The sequence below is a fragment of the Eupeodes corollae genome, chromosome 1 (assembly GCF_945859685.1).
Source record: "Eupeodes corollae chromosome 1, idEupCoro1.1, whole genome shotgun sequence".
Classification (NCBI taxonomy): Eukaryota; Metazoa; Arthropoda; class Insecta; order Diptera; family Syrphidae; genus Eupeodes; species Eupeodes corollae.
The window spans coordinates 2525258-2544755 of NC_079147.1; the positions used below are offsets into that span (position 1 = coordinate 2525258).

General features: G+C 33.4%; 1 protein-coding gene across 1 annotated transcript; it reads left to right on the forward strand.

The window, feature by feature from the left end:
* The first annotated feature begins 1654 nt into the window (after positions 1-1654).
* Positions 1655-18196, forward strand: LOC129941698 (ETV5-related protein Ets96B). Its single transcript, XM_056050400.1, has 7 exons — positions 1655-2392; positions 2568-2721; positions 5553-5732; positions 14081-14159; positions 14302-14348; positions 17198-17678; positions 17752-18196. The coding sequence occupies exons 1-7, from the start codon at positions 1655-1657 to the stop codon at positions 18152-18154; spliced, it is 2082 nt and encodes a 693-aa protein (XP_055906375.1). The 3' UTR covers positions 18155-18196.
* Positions 18197-19498: the final 1302 nt, after the last annotated feature.

Consider the following 19498-nt stretch of genomic DNA (forward strand, 5'->3'; position numbering starts at 1 on the left):
ACGCAGCAAGAGAATTCTATTAACCTCAAACTTTCGGGCCGTTCTGTACGCAATTAGTTCGTCGGCGTACGCGTCGGCGTTTAAAAGCTTCAAAGTGATGTTAATGTTTTCTATAATTGGTGTGAATGAATTTATTTGCTAAATGTCTGAAACAATTAGATTATACATTTTACAAAAAAGTTATATCATTTGTCTTTTGGGTTTAGTTTCAATGGCGTAAATCGGTTAAATGTAAATGAGTTGTTTATTTTTTGTGTCTTGTCGAATTCACGCAACATATTAAAGTGACTTGGAAAAAGGCCAAAAGGGAATCTCTTAAAAATTGTACTAAGAGGTCTAGGCGGAAAAAACCAATTAAACCTTTTTATAATGTACAAAATAAGATGATACAATTATCCAATTGATATTTTACTTGATTAAAAAGAATATCAGTATGGAATTTGGGAATTTAACTCCTATGGCACTAGGTCCTCCATTTCAGCAAGTCAAATTAAAACTTACAATTGGTATAGTAGAATAGTCATTTGTTTGCAAACATCCTCAATACGAATATGTCGAACGACTTTTTATTCACGAAAATACAAATTTCTATTAATTATGCTCTCCTGGATCATAACAAATGAAAAATTTAAATAATAAATTAATGATTTGAAGACATAAAATAATTATCTAATCAAAAGAATTGTTAAGATTTTTAAGACCCACTTCTTAAAGAATGTCGACAGTGATGGAAAAATGTAGAAACGATCTTTCTCTGCAACTTTAATACTTCTCAACTCCTCCTTACTTCAAGCTAAAAATGTACACGTTTTTTTATTTTTACATTTTTCTTTTCTATTGTTTACACTCTTCCCAAAACACTTAATTTTTCCCAAACCTAAATTTCAGGTTCAGGAAAGCGATAGGAACCTAAGTTGAAACCATGAACAAGTTCAGAAAAGAACTTCAGAAAGGAAATAAAACGAGAATAATTATTTAGGGCGTAAAAGACTGCTCCTCTCTAAATAAGACCAAAAATGACCAATATATGAGGCGCTCAGCGCCAAAACGGCCTAACCCTCATTTTCAAAAATATCAAACTGACTATGCAGATCGAACCGAATTTTTTTGAAATATATAAAAAAAATCTCCCTGTGATATCGTATAAAACTAGGTGAATTTTTATGGGGAAAACTGTTTTTCGTCTCTATGAAATTACAAAATTGTTTTATGCCAAAACGGCCTAAGCTCCTTAGGCCACATTGAATTCTAGAATTTAAACATTTGTGTGGGTTAGGCCAAAAACGCATGCTACATTTTAAGAGTAGGTATATTTTTTGAAAATAAACTAGTTAGCCAGTAGGTATTTAAAAGTATGCAAATAGTGTATCACAAATCGAAACGATTGAGTAGGCTATGAAATTCTTATTTATTTGAAAAAAAAATTATTGGATAATTCTTTGCCTCTCCGCTTTTAGTTCAACCGATTCTTGTTTTGATGTAGACACGCTTGATGCTTTAGTTTTTGCTAGTTGTTCTCGTTAAAAAAAAGTTATTAATTTTTAAATAAATCCCCTTGTTTGTCAAAGGTAAGTTCGTAAAATGTATTGAAGGATCTTTATTCAAATTGAAAATGTATTAGCTAGACAAAGAAATTGTACCTACGTGAAGAAGCATGTCTGAGGCTGACTCCTTAAGTTTACAAGACTTTGAGGATTCTGGATCCGAGTACGCTCCTACACAAAGTGATTCATCAATTTCATCGCTTTCTTTTGAAGATACATTACCTAGGCCATTGGGAATTGTTGTTACAGAGTCCCAGATAGAATTACCAGAAAATGAAAGGCCAATTGAATCAGCAGTTGAAGTTGAAAGAATAAATGAATTGAAAACACCTACGAGGAAAAGAATTGCCAACAAATCGAAATGGAAAAAACACGTAAGTAAAGTTCAGCGAAATTCAGGAAAATGTTATAAGACTGTAAAAGGAATTGTGAAGCCAGCTCGAACGCTAAATGCACTTGCATGTCCATGTCCGTTAAAATGTCATCAGCATTTCAGTGAGAGTATTTTGCGAAGTATTTTTGAAAATTTTTATAAAATTGCTGATCATGATTTGCAAAATGCGTATTTATGTGGACAAATTGGAGTTATTGAAACAAAGAGATCTTATAAGAAGTCTTTGGGCGAAAGCCGTAGATTTAGTACAAGAATTTACAAACTTCCTGGTGTCAACAATGTCGGAATGATTGTCTGCAAAAGATTTTTTAAACAGATTCTACAGGTAACTGATGGTCGTATTACTCGTGCACTCAAGCATAGAACACCTGGAAGTGGATCAACAACACAAATTTTGGACCAAAGAGGAAGGCATCCACCTCATAACAAGACGACCGTTGAAGCTACAGAACTCGTGAAAGACTTTATTAACAAATTTCCAAGATATAGCTCTCATTATTCCAGGCAAAAGAATATCCAAAGAGAATTTCTTGCACCGACCTTAAACATTACTTTAATGTACGAGCTGTATCGTGGTTCTGCAGAAAGGGATATTGTTTCAAAATTCGTGTTCACGAAAATCTTTTCAGAAAATTTTAATTTGCATTTTCGAGCTCCAGTTTCTGACAGTTGCAAGAAATGCGATTCTTAATGTAAAAATCGAGGCTGCAGATGATCCTTCTGAAAAGCAGAGAATAACGAGCGAAAGAGATTTACACCACCGAAAAGCTGAATCAGCTAGAAGTGGGATGCAGTTGGATTCGAAACTTAACAACAATGAATATGCAGTTATAGCTTTCGATTTGATGAAAACCTTGCCGACGCCAGTTATTTCCACAGGGGTAGCGTACTAAAAGAGGCAGCTATGGACCTATTGCCTTGGTATTCATGACCTTATTACAAACAAATCGTTTATGTACACCTGGAATGAGGGAATAGCTTCACGTGGTCCACAGGAAATAGGGTCTTGCATTATGCATTACGTGAAAGCGAATGTCAAGTGTAAACACTTAGTTATGTATAGTGATCAATGTGGTGGTCAAAATCGGAACATAAGAATGAGCACTATTTGCACATACATGGTTAACAACTCTACCTTTAAAGTTGACCAGATAGACCATAAATTCTTAGTATCTGGACACTCATTCCTACCATGTGATCAAGATTTCGGCCTCATTGAAAAGGAAAAGAGATATTATAAGGACATTTTTACACCTGATGATTGGGATCGTGTAATTATCACAGCAAAAAAAAAGCAGCCATTCCACTTAGTCAAAATGACAGCAGATGACTTTAAAAGCATTTCATTGATCGAGAAACTAGTGACAAACAGAAAAGTATCCACGGACAAGAACTCGAAAGTTGAATGGCTTAAGATTCAATGGCTTCGTTTCCAAAATGAGAAGTCATTATAGAAATACAAAAATAATTATTTACGATTTCCTTTTCTTGCTGAAGTTAACTTGAAATATTGACATGAATCGTTTTACGGTTTTTATTAAATCCTAGGTTAAGTTTATAAAGGTTTTCGAAAAAATAAATAAATAATGATGCCGCTATTAAAGCAAACAAAATGTAAGTGCCTTAGGTGTAGTTCCACGAACAATCCCGGTTTTCACAATATTTGTATCTGAATTATAATAAAATGTAAATGTAATGTACATAAATTGTGTTTTAAAAGCACTTCAATGTTACTTACTTACTAACTAAAGTCCGGGCTGACTTGGGCCACAACCAACATGCGTCTCCAGCAAGCTCTCCTAGCTAGCTGTCTACAGTTTCGCACGCCAAGTTGGTTGAAGTCTTTACCCACTTGCGTGTGCCACCTGAGTCACGGTCTTCCTCTACTGCGCCGTCACTAGGGATTAAATTTGAAGACCTTTTGGGCTGGAGCGTTAATGTCCATTTGCTCTACATGACCTAGCATCTAAGCCGTTGGACTTTAATTCTGTTAACTAGGTCAGTATCGCTTACAGCCCGTACAGTTTATCGTTATCTTCTCCTCCATTCTAATTCTGTGCATACAGGACCAAAAATAACCCGAACAATTTTTCTCTCTAAGCATCCTAAGATGCTCTCATCTTCCTTTGACAGGGTCCAGGCCTCAGCGCCATAAATGAAAACTTTTAACCTGAGTCTAGTTCCAAAAACAAATGAAGGGACTTAACATTCCACGTACAGATCCGAAGTTCGTTCTCCTTATTTCGTTTGCTTGGGTTGTCAACAGTAAATCCGTCCGCTTCTTGGTGCTTTGCAACTAAGGTATTTTTAACGTAGTCAGGAGGAAGTCACCCCGACGGTACAACCCCCAACCTAAAGGGCCAGATCCTTAGTATAACTCCAAGGACGGGGAGCTGAATACCGCTCCTTATAGGCCTGGGCTCCGAATAAGTCGTGAAAGCCCTATAAGGTGTTCACTAAGTAATTCAACATTACTGGAACTGCAGACGCCACGGTTGATTCCATCTCGAGAATTCGTCCGCTACCGTCTGCACCCGATGTTCACCGCGGGGAGGTGAGAGTATAGGAGTTGATAGACATAGATGGGTTTTAAGAAAAACCTGCAGACGCTCGTGGAAGCCTCGTGATTTGTTGTATTTGTTGAACACATTTCTTTCAATTACATCAAAAATAGACAGCTCGTTTTGTGAAATTAGACTTTTCTAACTCAACTTAAACTGTTTGCCGCCGGCAATAAGCTTATTAAATCTAAATCAAACCACAATGTTATCTGTAAAGCCTGCCTGCCTGTTCTATAAACAAACGTTTAGAAGAGATTTTATTTAGAACTCCGATTATACAATACTCGAAAAATGTGTGTCCAAAAAAAATGTTTTAATAATTAAATTACCTGTAAAAAATAACTTTTGAAACCTGGAATGTGCTTTCTGAGTTATAATCATAGAAAATATTGGGGCTTGGTTCAATGTCTGACTGAAAATGAGTCCAAATTCAAGATGCCAAAATTACCCTTTTAAAATGTTGCTTTTTAAAATACCTTTTTTCAGAATAATGTATAATAATGTATGTATGACTTACGAAATTCTAGAAATAAAATTATTATTTTGAGTTCTGTTTTTAAATGTCATAATGGTAAGTGAATTGGAATCTCATGGCAGAGGTCTTGGGTTCAAACCCTGCCTGTGCCATCTAATTTTTTTCCACACATAGGTGCTTTCTAAACTTACCCGTTCGGAATCGGATATAAATTGTAAGTTCCCTTCATCCCTGACAACATTACTCGCACACAGGAATGGTTGAGAGTTGTAAGTCACTAGGCCCTACTTCTCAAAGAACTATTGCGCCACCTAATTTATTTATTTTTGATATTTTGTCATCTTTTGATGTCCTGTCAGTCTATATAAAATTGGTTATATACGAGTATGAGACATGCTGGTTTTTTTCGTTTACAGAATTTTATAATTCCAAAATCAACTTTTTAATTTAAACAATCCCCCCAAATAATTAAGTAATATATTTTTTAATATTAAGTATGCACATAATCATCATTGACACATAATTTTAGGTCACATACTACAAAGTAAACTAAACATGTTGTAATTTTGTATTTGCAGATTTGCAACGTGATAGCTGGTTTCATACACATCATCACCATTCACACCCCCATCACCATCATCACCACCATCATCATCATCCACAACTAGAAGACCTCGTTTATCCAGGACAAGCTCACCACCATCCCTGCAAATTCGGATTAGAAAGTTCCGAAGGATATTTAAACTCAAGGTATAATGGTAAGCGTGTCTATTAATAAAGCGTTAAGGTTTGTTTTTCCATCTTTATATGTACATTTAGGTAAACAATAGATAAACCCTTTATAGACTTTACTAAACTAATTAAGAAGTGTGTCCAAACAAAAACATAGCTATACCAACGACGAACTCATATCACATATTATTTAAATAATAGATATCCATAAAGTTAGCTTCTAGTTGTTTTTATTAGTTTAAGAAAAAATAAAAAACAAGTTATGAACACAGAAATATTTCTAGCCAAGGGCTATTTGATGAAGGAGAAATAATATTTTAAAATTAATAATTTTGATTCAGATCGAGAAGATATATAGTCGAAGGATGAAAGATTTGTATTTTATTAATTTATTTTTCATTTCCGTAATTCTTGTTTTTAATCAAACTTTCTTCATAAATTCAATAAAAATACGGCTTCAAAGGTTTATATAAGTTTAACTTAAGGTTCTTATACCTTAACAAATACATTTTTATTAAATATACTTGATGGATATTATATTTATATTGTACTTACTATGCACATAAATTCACATTTGAAACATAAACATGCCATTGGCATTATTCAAAGTCCTGAAATATTTAATTAAAATGTTTGGTTTTGAAGCAAAATTCTTCATTTTCAGTTAATAGTTATTTTAAATATTGGAGCTTATCTTCCTGATTGTTAATTAACATTGAGTTTGATGTTCATATAAACATAGGTTGTCCTACGGAAGACTACATATACATATATACTGGAGGGAGTGTTGTAGGTTTATCAATATATTTCTACTCGTGTATTAGATCATCCCATATCCACTCGGGTTTTAAATAAAAGAACACAAAACGACAAGTACATATATAAGATAACTGTTCGAATAATTCTTAAGGGAGGGCATTACTTTTACCAGTCAATTCGGTTGGGGCTTCAACACTTTTGTTTTTCAAACGTATAGCGGGTATAGCGGGTGTTGTCAAAAGTTGCCTTTTCAGGTTCCTGAGTATATAAAGTCGTTCCTTTATTGTGTTTGAGTATGCCTGTTGGAGCGTAGTCCAATCGACATCCTCAATTTCTTTGTTTTAAAGATGTTAAACTGAGATGGAAAGTCTGACGGGAAAGCTTCTACCATAACTGGTCTCAACCGATGCTTATAAATCTAATTGTTAGTATGACATTCAAGGTATCCTTATGCTCCTTTTGTTAGCCAGTGACGTTTCGTGCGTAAAGGAGGTTTGCACAGTCGGATGTCAGAATGCTATAGACAATGAACATTTCTTCACTTGCATACAAAATTTCCTGAAAGAAAAGATGGTAGATAATTCCAATGCCAAGTATGTGTTGTTTATGAAAGTCCATACGCTATCAAATACTTTCTCGACATCCAGAAGGCATCTAAATGTAACACGATGGAGGATTGTTGAGATAGCCTTTTAATGATAAATGCCTTTGACTGACTTCTTTGGCTTGCAGTTGTTTTAAACCTCTAAAATTTCCTCTGTACTACTCAAGAAGGATCACTTAATGGATTAGTGTCACTTAATTTTACAGTTTACAGTTTTTCTCATTTTGGTAATTTTAAGGGAGGGCAGGTTTTTTATACTGCACTCTACTTGAATTCCAGTCTCATAAAGTTGATGTAATTTTTGGATGCTTTTTCGTGATCCAAAAAGCTAGGTCATTTGAATACGATGGATTTTTTATGAATTCTTCAACTTTACTGCCAAATTATTTCTTTATCGAAAACTTTAGTAAAAGTCTTATAATCCAGTTTTTTATAACCTTGTCAATCCGGGTTTTGCCATCAAAATCGAAATTGGAAAAAAATAAACAATTTAAAAAATGAGATATTTTACTAGATTCATTTTACAGACAACATATCAAAAAATAAGAAAAAAGAAATAATAAGAAACGTTTAAAAAAAACTCAAATCAATTAACAGAGTGAGCCATAGCAGTAAAATCGCTGTAGAGAGGTAGATTTGCTGTAGCATGCATATATTTTGTGCAAGAGTTAATATTGTAAGCAAAAAATAATGTTAAGTATTTTAGTCAAGTAATTTAACAAAAAAAATCTTTGACTCCTATTGTTATATAATTTAATTCACGTTTTTTGTTAAAACAAAACAGGATTTCAAAAGACGAAATTTCAAAAATTCGGTATTTTAGAAGACGGGATTATAAACTTTCTTTCCGGGATTTTTTCAAACGAGATTCCGATACGCTCCCTTTGAAATTTTGTAATTTAAAATTAAGCTTGATTTACACAATAAAAAAAATTCCAATCCCTGGATTCGAGTCGTGGGAAATTGGAATATATGATTAATTTTGTAGCGCAATACCTATAAGAACCCGAACAGCGGAATTTTACAGTGTGTTTGTAACCCTAATAAGCAAGCCATTAAGAAATTGTTTGTATTTAACTCTTAATTGCAGGCTCTATAGATGATAAAAGAATCACAATTTATATTATAACATTTTGGTAAGCCTAAATATACGAGCATTATTCAAGAAAATATTTGGAAAAGTAGATGGCTTGCATAAAAAAGCTTTATATTGTTACTATTCCAACTATTACTTCCCAATTTGCAAGGGGTTATATATAGAAGCTTATTGTTAGTTTGATTCTAATTAATACAATTTATGAATTAATTATTTGAACCTTGAGATTTTATTTTGGCTATTATTCTAGAACATTTTTGTATTAATAGTTAAAAACAACAATGGTTAATGTTAATATTTAGATAAAGCCTTCTCTGTTACAAGTCTGCCACTGCCAGTCGCTCTTTCAATACTTGTGGTTCTGGTAGCAATCGCACGGAAAAACAAAAATAAAACTGATCTCTATTGTAAAATTCTGTCCTGTCGATGTTGAAACACATTTATTGCGATGGCCGACCGTTCCCAAAATCATCGTACCGTCATCGGATCCTAATTGCACTGACTCGCACAGAAAAGAGTCAACGTGATGATTCGAAAATCTGTGTCAACGTCAGTGCCAAAGTACTCAACCCTGAACCCATTAACACCATTTTTCGTTGACGATTACACGTCGCGAAGTGAGACCCTTAAAAAAGATTCTGAAGTCATTTTCACATGAGAGAATCAAAGCGCTGACCGTTTACGACATTTCACTACAATAAGAATGTTTTTCAATAAAAAGAATATGTTGTTTATAAAAACATTGAAGCTACAAGCGGACTTCTTGCTTAATGTTTTTAAAATGAATTATTTACGGTGTCATGAAAAGAGTGGCCATAAAAGCATACAAGATCAAAATAGTTGGTATCGAAAGTGGCAAAATATTAGGAATGTCAAATTAATTTGAATTTACCCAACGAGTTTTAGCAACCGCTAAAAATATCTTGAATTAAGTCATTTTAAAGGTTGATGAGAAATGTAGACCTGAATATATTGCTGAAGCTTCTAATTCCTTGTACAGAACAATTTACAGAAAATTAAATCATTACCTTGCAGATAACAACTATTTTGAGGATTCCAATAATGTCCGTGTGATTTCTATGATGGTCAGACTACGCAGTGAACTAATAGATTTAAATTTCAGTCCACACAAACCGGATTTACCCCTAGAGTGTAATAAGTTCAACCTATCAAAAAGAGAGGATTTGTCCACTTTTTGGGAAAATGCCCTATTCTCAGAGAAATCAGAAGGAATGATTGACCGTAAAAATTGTAATAAAAAGGCAAAATTTGTTGTTGTTATTAAAATTTTAATACTTTTTATTCAATACGAATTTCGGTTCTCAGCTGCGGAACCATCATCAGCGGACGACAATTAAACAAAAACACAATACATTGAAGTAGCAGCTAAAAATGGTCTGGTTTATTAACTGGAAGAAGTGTAAATTCATTACAGAGATGATCAAATTTTTAGGTCACATAGTAAAGAACGGCTTATTGAAGCCATCGAAAGAAAAACTTAATGCAGTCCAAGTCGGATACAATCACGAAAATTCAGTCGTGTCTGGGGCTGACTGGTTTTTTTAGGTGATTTATTGCTGGATATGCAGTTCTTGCGAAACCTTTATCTGGCTTGCCTATTACATACAGATACGCCGGTTTGTTTTGGTCCAATTCAATTTGATGCTTTCCAATATTTGAAGGATGCTTTATACAAAGATACAGTTTTGAAGCTCTACAATCTAGATTTAGGAGCGGAGCAACATACAGACGAGAGAAAGGTTGGATACGGAGGCGTCTAACTTCAAAGGCACAATGATAATGAAATGCATCCTTTTTTATATAAGTTACAAGTCTTCGAAATCTGAATGCAATTTTACTAGCTATTAACAAGAAGTTTTGGCAATTGTAAAGTGTTTGCAGAAGTTATGGGTATATCTTTTGGGAATACCGTTCAAAATATTTACAGACTGTAAGGATTTTACAACTACTATGAGGAAGAGGAAGAAACAGCTTTGTACGAAAGTTCCCAGGTGGGTAATATTTCTTCAAGATTTTAACTGCAAAATCCTTCACAGCGCTGGTGCATCGATGAGGCACGTAGACACGCTTACCAATAATGAGGGTAGAAGATGGTGTTTTAAACGAATGAGTTTTGTTCGCTGTTGATAGCAAATATCTTGAAATATCAAGAGCATGAAGATTTTGTTATGCTCAGCGGTGTTCTTTACAGATTTGTTGAAGGTGATTAATCTCTGGTTGTTCAAAAGAAGCTACAAAGAAAAGTACTGCGAAGCATACACGAGCAAGGTCACATGAATGCAAGGAAGGTCGAAGTTTTGGCGAGAAAAGATTTATTGTACACCAAACATGTCTTCGAAAATTGGTAAGTAAGGAAGTCATGTGATTGCAAATTGTATACCATGTATTCTTGGAGCAAGAAAGAGTGGCAAGCAGGAGGGTTTTCCCAACCCAATCGAAAAATTTTATACTCCACTTCATACATACATATTCGACAGCAAAGAGTTACAAGCATTTATTGGTTATCGTCGATGCTTTTTCGAAGTTAACTTGGAAATTTTCTTTAAAGTCTACGGGTGTTGAAGAAGTTGTAAAGATGAAGTTGTTCCAGAGTGAAATTTTCGGTGATCCAGTGAGAGTCATCACGGACAGAAGTTCTGCCTTTGCCTCTAATTTATTGAAGGAGTATTGCAAAGAACAAAAGATCAACCATTCGCTGGTGACCTCAGGGGTTGCTCGCGGAAATGGACAGGTGGAGAGATTCAACAGGATTATCATTGAAATGTTGACGAAAATTTCAGTCGATGCTCCTGATAAGTGATTCAAGCATGTTCCAGGACTGCAAAGAATCTTGAACTCAACAGTGAATGTTCGGAGTTCGTATGAAATGTGCGGAGAATATTGAACTGAAGCAACTGATGGAAGAGCTACTTATCGAAGAATTCAATGACAAAAGGAAGGAGATGCGAAGTCAAGCTAAAGAACAAATTGCGAAGCGCCAAGAAGATAATCGAAAAGGCTATAACCGAAAGAGAAAAGCTGTTACGCAATACAAAATGGGCGATCTGGTAGCGATAAAGAAAACTTAATTTGCACCGGGATGAAGCTGTGTCCATTATGTTTTGGCCCGTAGTCGTTTAAGTCAAGCGAAACGACCGATATGAAGTTCGTAAAGTGGGGGTTTATGAGAGACCAAGTTCTACTACGTCCTTTGCTGACTTTATGAATCTCTGGTGAAATGAAGATGACAGTGAAAGTGATGAAAATGATTCCGAAGACAATGATGAAGATGTTACGAAATTTTAGCGATGAAGAAACCTTACCAAAGATGACTGTTCGTCTGAGGCAGCCGACAAGAAGAATCCTAAATTAAAGCCAAATATATGGGAAAATTACACTATTAATGTTCAAATAATATTTCAATACATTGCTATTCCAAAATTCATAATTTACGACTAACTTAACTATAAAGATAAAACTTAACGTAATAAGCAGGTATTCAAAAAAGTAGAGTCAAGTAAAGTAAAAGGAAAGGAAAGTCAAGTAAACTCTAATATCTTTTTTTATATTTTTTCTATTATTCTATCTAAATTCAATTTAAATTATAATTTTTTAACTTCCCATAGGAAGTTATTGTAATGGGTCCGATTTGTCAAATTGAAAATTTTGAAATTTCTCGACGTTTCAAGGTCCCTAGAGTCGAAATAAAAGATTTTTAGAAAGATGTCTGTGCGTGCGTGTGTACGTACGTTTGTACGTCCGTACGTCCGTACGTCCGTACGTTCGCGACGTTTTTTTCGTCGTCCATAGCTCAAGAACCAGAAGAGATATCGACTTCAAATAAATTTTGTTATACAGATAATAAGGCAGAAAGATGCAGAAAGGGCTCTCAAGAAAATTGCGTGGGTGGTTTTTTTACCATAGCAGTTTGAAAAAAAGGTGAAAATTTTGGTTAACCCTAAATATCTTACGAACCAAAAACGCTAGAGACTTGAATTAAATTTTATATAATATATTGTAACGTGATACCAAACAGGTTTATTTTTTGAAAAAAATCAATATAACGGTTTTTTTTTATAAATCAAAAAAACTAAAAAAAAAAATTTGTAACCTCCAAAATTTTACGACTGAAATATGATTTCATCTCTAAAACAGTTTTGTGCAACGACGAATAATGTTTTTGACATCTGATAAAATTTTGAGAAAAATCTAATTGACAGTTTTTTTACAAAAAATAAAAACCAAAAAAAAAAAATGTATAAAAGTTGGTAAAAATTGATTTTCGACTCAAATATCTTTTCAAAACTTTGAGATATTGGCTTTAATTTACTTTTATCTTTCAAAACATCTTGTTGTCAACATTCAGTTAAAGTTTGAAAAAAATCGATTTGACAGTTTTTGTACAAAAAATTAAAAACCGAAAAAAAAATTAACAAAAGTTTGTAAAAAATGATTTTCGACTCAAATATCTCTTAAAAGCTTTGAAATAATAGGTTTTAACTAATTTTTTCTTATAAGAAATATTGTTTTCAACATTAGGACAAATTTTGAGAAAAATCTAATTGACAGTTTTTTTTACAAAAAATAAAAACCTAGAAAAAAATGTATAAAAGTTGGTAAAAATTGATTTTCAACTCAAATATCTTTTCAAAACTTTGAGATATTGGCTTTAATTTACTTTTATCTTTCAAAACATCTTGTTGTCAACATTCAGTTAAAGTTTGAAAAAAATCGATTTGACAGTTTGTGTACAAAAAATTAAAAAATGAAAAAAAAATTAACAAAAGTTCGTAAAAATTGATTTTCGACTCAAATATCTCTTCAAAAATTTTAAATATTGGCTTCAAACTAATTTTATCTTATAAGAAATATTGTTTTCAACATTTGGTAAAATTTTTAAAAAATTCGAATAGACAGTTTTTTTACAAAAAATAAAACTCTAAAAAATAACAATACCTACTAAAACTTGGTAAAAATTTACTTTCGGAGCAAATAGCTTTTCAAAAATTAAAAAAATTGGCTTCAAACTTATTTTATTTCACGGAAAATATTGTTTTCAATATTCAGTAATTTGTATATAAAAATCCAACAGTCCGTTTTTTCATAAAAAAAATCTACAAAAAATAGTACGCAAATTTGGTAAAAATTGGTACGAATACATATAGACAAACTTTGAAGCAAGACAAATCGACAGACGGGATGGGAAGTTATCAGTGTGGGTCGCATCCCAGCCTCTTTTTTTAATATTAAATTGAATTAAAACTACTTTAAATTAAACAAACTCTTTAATATTTTAATTTATTCCCTTTTCCTTCTCCTACATGTATTCAGAAAGGACTTTTTATTGGAAGATCAAGTGATAAGTTTAACGAATTATGCAAAACTGCGCTTAAATATAAAACTACTAATGAACTATTGAGCGAAAGTTTCTGATTGTGTTTCTATTATATGTTTTTTAAATTAGTTGGACTTTATATTGTTAATAAATTATAAGTACCATTTTTAATATTGAAAAGTAATTACATTGAGGGTTTTTTACATTCATTGAAATGATTTTTAAAACTTTAATTCTGTACCTGTCTATCAGTTGTTTGATATTATTGGGACAACATTAAATGAATTATGCGTATGCCTTATTTATAGCAATACGGTTTTGGCTTTTTACTTTAAAGATATGATAATACATGAAAATATTCTGACGAATTCTTACGACAATAAAAATCAATTTTCCTCCATCAAAAGACCATAATATGTCTGCTATTGAGTTGCAATTTGCAAAGTATTCATCACGTTATTAACATATCCCCAAGCAAAGCACGTGTTACTTCTTTTTTAAGTTAACTCATAATGTCTTCTTCTTTTTTCTGTTTATTTATTTTCTATTAAAAATAAAAAAAACTCTATTGCAACATCAGCTAACGTCAAAGGAGTTCGTAATGAAAGAACATCATCTTTTTTCGACATACCTGCTGTGACGCATCCCTATTGCTACAGGTAAATCATAATAAGATTTCCTGATTTTACGCACAGCTTCGGCTTTTTGTGTCTGTTAAATGTTTTCTTATTTTTTTTATTGAGATCAAAAAGTAGTGCGGTTTTGAAATTATAATAACATTTTTTCTCGGAATTTTTACAGATTCCCGTCAACAACTCCAACTGGGATGCTGAAGAAGACCGATGATGGTAAGGTTGATTTCGATATTAAATAGGTTTTAAAAAAAGCCCTCATGCTTTCGATTAATAAAAACATAAGTTTTCAATATATACTAAATTGGCTTGAGGCACAAATATGTTTTGTCGATAAGAAGCTCTTGACTTATTCCTTGCACGTATTTATGTCAGGCATATTCTTAGATAAAAATCAATCAGATTAATAAAAAATTTAATAATGCAAATTCTAATGAACTTTGTCGTGTTTGGTTTGCAGTGAGCGGAAAAGCGACTTTCACTGTCAAACCACTAATCCAGTAAGGAAAGCTGATCCCGCGATTTACCCTTACCTGTCGCCATCATACATATTAATCAAAGTGTTTTTTCAATACTCACAATTTTCTACAATGTAAAAAATTTCATATTCAATTTGTGTGTCTAAGTTATGAATACAAACAATCATTTGTTACCAGTCAAAGTGCTTCTTAGCGAGTATCCCCGCGATGAGATGCAAAACATCCCGGGTCAGTTGTACATGTATAGTCATTTATTTTCGAATTCCTAAAGCTAATCTTATTATATTTATATCAAAACCATAACTGTATGACATTTGAAGCTTTCTCAAACCCTTTTATTGATGTTCTACAAGAATTTAAAAAGAAGAAGTTATTGTTAAGTTAATTTTTCTGGACAGATATTTCAAGTTAGGGAAGCAGCACTTATCAACCGAAAAATTGTAAGATGTGTACATTCATAGTTTGCTTATAACTACATCCTTCTGAAAAGTAATACAATTCCAGTATACAATTTTTAGTTTAGTTTCTTCATCAAAAAAATCATGTCGCAAACAGTATTTGTTTCTCTTAAACACAATTGATATGGAACATTAAAAAACCATTGGTTTCGAAGCAATCTCGCAGGAACATTAAACCCATTTAAAGGTAAAATTTGTGAACAATCAATATGATCTGCTACTATGTCACAAATGAACATAACCTCTGTGAACTTTCTACGAATGTTAAGAGGCAAAATACCAAATAATTTACACCTCGTTTTAAAGGTAGGAAGATCTATGTCCCACTTCAGTCTTTTCACTATAACTCTCGTAAATCGTTTTTGGATCTTTTCGATTCCAAATGAATGAAGAAAATATGAAGGATTCCAGATAACACTGCAGTATTTAAAGGTTATAACGGACAATAGCATATGATTGATTTTATAAATAAAATTAATTGGACAACGGTTTCGAGAAAACGTTAGGCTTTGGCATTTGGAAATGTTCAAATGTAAACAGTTAACTAAGCACAAGTCCGATAAAAGATGAAGATCTTCTTGCAGAAGAAAATAATCATGTTCAGATTTTATTCAACGAAATACTTTTAGATCATCTGCGTACATCAGGCACTTTGAGTTTAAAAACATATCAGGAATGTCGTTTATAAACAACAAAAAAAGAAGAGGACCAAGATGGCTTCCTTGCGGAACACCCGACTAGACATATATAGTGGTGCATAAATTATGTTATTTATACGAACGTACTGAATACGATTCCTTAAGTATGAATTCAGCCATTTTAAAAAGTTTGTGTGAAAACCTACTTTAAATATCTTCAAAAGTAAAGCATCATGATTGACTCTGTCCAAAGCTTTAGAAAAGTCAGTATAGACAACATCATACTGATAACCTTTCTCAAGTGCATTCAAGACTAAATTACTAAAATTAGTGAGGTTAGTTGCAGTGGATCTACCAGCTACAAAACCATGTTGGTAAGGTGAAATGAAAAGTAAAAACTGGTTCATTTGTTTAGACTCACTTGTCGTTGGGCTCCAACGAGGCACATTATTTCAAAGCAACGTCCTTAAACAGTATTTGTAATTTAGCACGAAATCTGTGGTGAAATCCATTGTTACATAAGTAAACATCGCATATACAAAATTAAAATTCGTAGTTTAAAACTTAAAATACACAATCCATTGAAATTTAGTGTACATGTAGTACATATCCACAGGTAACATTGAACCGTCCTTAAAAGTATCAAAAATTCTCGGCAAGGGTGTTTTCATTTCAGCAGCATCTAAGTTTAAAGGTATGGGGAATGTTAAAAGAACATCATCATAGGTATGAATATCAAACATCCCTAAAAACAGGTAGCACAAAAGCCAGACTTTCCCTTATTGCGATACCATAAGCTAGAAGGTTGTTAGATTATGCAAGCAACAATCCTTTTTGAATTATTAACGTCTTGTTATGATGATGGATTGTCTGTTTTGAGTGAGCCTTCACAAACGGGGGTTGTCAGTGATCTTTTAATAATGCAACACTGCTAAATACCTCGACCTATTAAACAAAAGTCCTTGGGCATTAGTTCGTCATGTTTCATTGACTACCCAAGATTAAATCAAAGCAATATAAAATCATTGTGTAAAAGTGTTGTTGGAAGTTCATTCAGTTGTAATGAGAGGGCTAATTGACGTGGGTCATGAACCGAATCTCTAAGCTATCATTCTCCAGAGACATCTTTCATTCAGGGGTTGTTTTTTTCTTGGTGTATAGATGAGTTAAGTATTTATAAGATTTGTTTGTTGGCTTTTTCAATTTTTAGTTAGGATTTAAAAATTAAAGTCTATGATATGAGTTTTTTTCTGCATGCAACTTTTTGTTTTATTAAAGCACCAACATCGGAAAAAATCCTATGTTAACCAATTTTTCAATTCAAAATAATGATAAAGGCTTTTAGACTTGTACTATTTTTTTTATAATTTTACCTGCTAAAAGGGTTAAAGATAACTGCCTCGTCTTTATTTTTCAAAATCTACAAAAGTTAAACAGGAACTAATGGTATTCTATATATAATGTAATACTCCACTTTTTTTCACCATCAGGTACCAACTTGGATGTGTCTTTTGGAAGTAATTCGCCTGCGCTGTCAATGAGCCATCATTTCCATCACCATACAAAAATTGAACATCCTGATTCAACTACAGCGACGACAACGGCAACGGTGGCGACGTCAGTGAACAACAATTTGAATTCCTTACATCCTTCTGCCCACCTGACAACCGCGAAATCATCAGAAAACAGTTATCCTTCCTACAACAGCGGATATAATATTCAAAGGGTTGGTGAATCCTCCACAGTGAGTTCGTCTGAAAGCGAAATTAAATATGAAAACGCCTACAACCCATCCGCGTATACATTGCGTCCAGTCGAGTCTTCCCTCGTCAGTTCCACAGAGTCCGAAATAAAGTTCGAAAATTTATATACCAGCTGTAATCCAATATCAGGTAATACAATCAACCAACGGCGTGGTTCCCTGCAGTTGTGGCAGTTCCTTGTTGCATTATTGGATGAACCTTCGACCAGGTATATACATATATAAGTTTATGATTTACATTTTATTTCCAATGCAAATATTTTTTTTGTTTATATTCACAAGCTCCAGTTGCATTGCATGGACTGGCAGAGGAATGGAATTCAAGTTGATTGAACCGGAAGAGGTAGCTCGACGATGGGGAATACAGAAGAACCGACCAGCTATGAATTATGACAAGTTGTCTAGGAGTCTCCGATACTACTACGAAAAGGGAATCATGCAAAAAGTCAATGGAGAAAGATATGTTTATAGGTTTGTCTGTGATCCTGAGGCATTGTTCAATATGGCTTATGGTCATCTCAATGCAAAAGGACAATGCGAAAGTCACTTTATGCCAACTACTGGTGTGAAGACATCAGTAAATTCTTTGGACCACTTGAATTTGGGAAGGGACATTGAGCATTCGGATGTTAAGTCGGTGTCGGACTCTCTGTATTATGGGGAATCCTTACAAAATAAGTACTAACTTCCAGAATGATAAAATTATAAGAATATATTACTGTGGAATAGAAACGTTTTATAAACAAATGCAGTTGGAAATAAATGTTAGTGTTAATCGAAATGTTTTTAAATTTGAAGGTGGTACATACAAAGATATTTTGATATGCTCACAAGACTTTGTTAGAGACATTAATTGTGTTTGATTGTGTTATCAAAATCAATTTTGTTTTTGGAAAATCTTTAGCTTTCGAACGAAATTAATACATTTATGTATGTAGCGAAAAGGGAAACGGAAATACATTACATTACATTTCACACTACTCTGCACATAAATGTACAGAGTAGAGAACACAGCACCTTGAGCAGCTAGACTATGTAAGGTGATAACAACACAAGACATTAATTACAAGACAGAAGGACAGAAGAGAAAGAACAACAGAAAGAAAGAATTTTATTTTATTTGTTTCTAAAACTGAGAACAGTTAATTGTCAAATCTGCCCTATCGAGGCATACCTTCAAAGGAGAGCATCTTCTGCGGACAATTTTTAAAATTAATTTTACATTAAAAACGAACTAAAATAAAAAATTAGAAATTTCAGAATACAAACAAAAAAGACATGTTAATTAAAAGTTATCTAAATCAAGGTTAGGTTAGGTTAACGTGGCTACGGATTTAGAATCCACACACTTAGGCCAAAAGAAAAGGCCCATTGTGATACCACATGAATCTAGAGAATTACTTCTTACTAGTCGAACCATTTTTAACTTTTTATAAAGCGAAGAAGATATTTAATATCCTTTTTAGGTAGTTCACGTTCGTCCATACAGCTCCTGCAGAAGTCATTTGAAACTTCACCAAGTCGTATTGCGTGTCTGCCTATAACATAGTGTCCCGTAAGGACACCTATTAGGGAGAAGTATGAAGTCTGCTTTGAGATAACAAGTCCTTAGAGCGCTTTAGGTCCAGTGAAGGCCATATGAGTTTTGGTAAATTGTGCCACCTAGAATTTGCTATCGCAAAAACTGTTTCTTTTAGCATAAGATTACATGTAGCTATCAGTATACCTATCTCCTCCCTTTCAGTTGAAATAGGCACGATGGTTGCATTTTTAGCAAGTTCATTGGCTCTACAATTTCCCGTGATGTCTCTGTATCCCGGCACCCAACATAGGTGAATGTTAAATTGCTGCGCCATCTCCATAAGAGACGATCGGCAATCGAGGGCCGTTGAGATGAGGCATTGAGTCTTATCGCTGTACTCGATGCCACTTGTTTACTGAAGATGTCGAGGGGTGTCAGATCGAGGAGATTGCCTAACGTTGCTGAGGGTGTGGTCCTCAATGCCCCGCATATAGAGAGACATGAAGT

What these genes read in the sequence shown, in the direction of transcription:
- LOC129941698 (XM_056050400.1), top strand. Translation starts at nt 1,655, where the DNA reads ATGTCTGAGGCTGACTCCTTAAGTTTACAAGACTTTGAGGATTCTGGA. An exon ending in CCGTTGAAGCTACAGAACTC is followed by an intron (nt 2,393 to 2,567) that starts GTGAAAGACTTT and finishes AAATCTTTTCAG; the next exon opens with AAAATTTTAATTTGCATTTT. An exon ending in TTGGATGAACCTTCGACCAG is followed by an intron (nt 17,679 to 17,751) that starts GTATATACATAT and finishes TATATTCACAAG; the next exon opens with CTCCAGTTGCATTGCATGGA.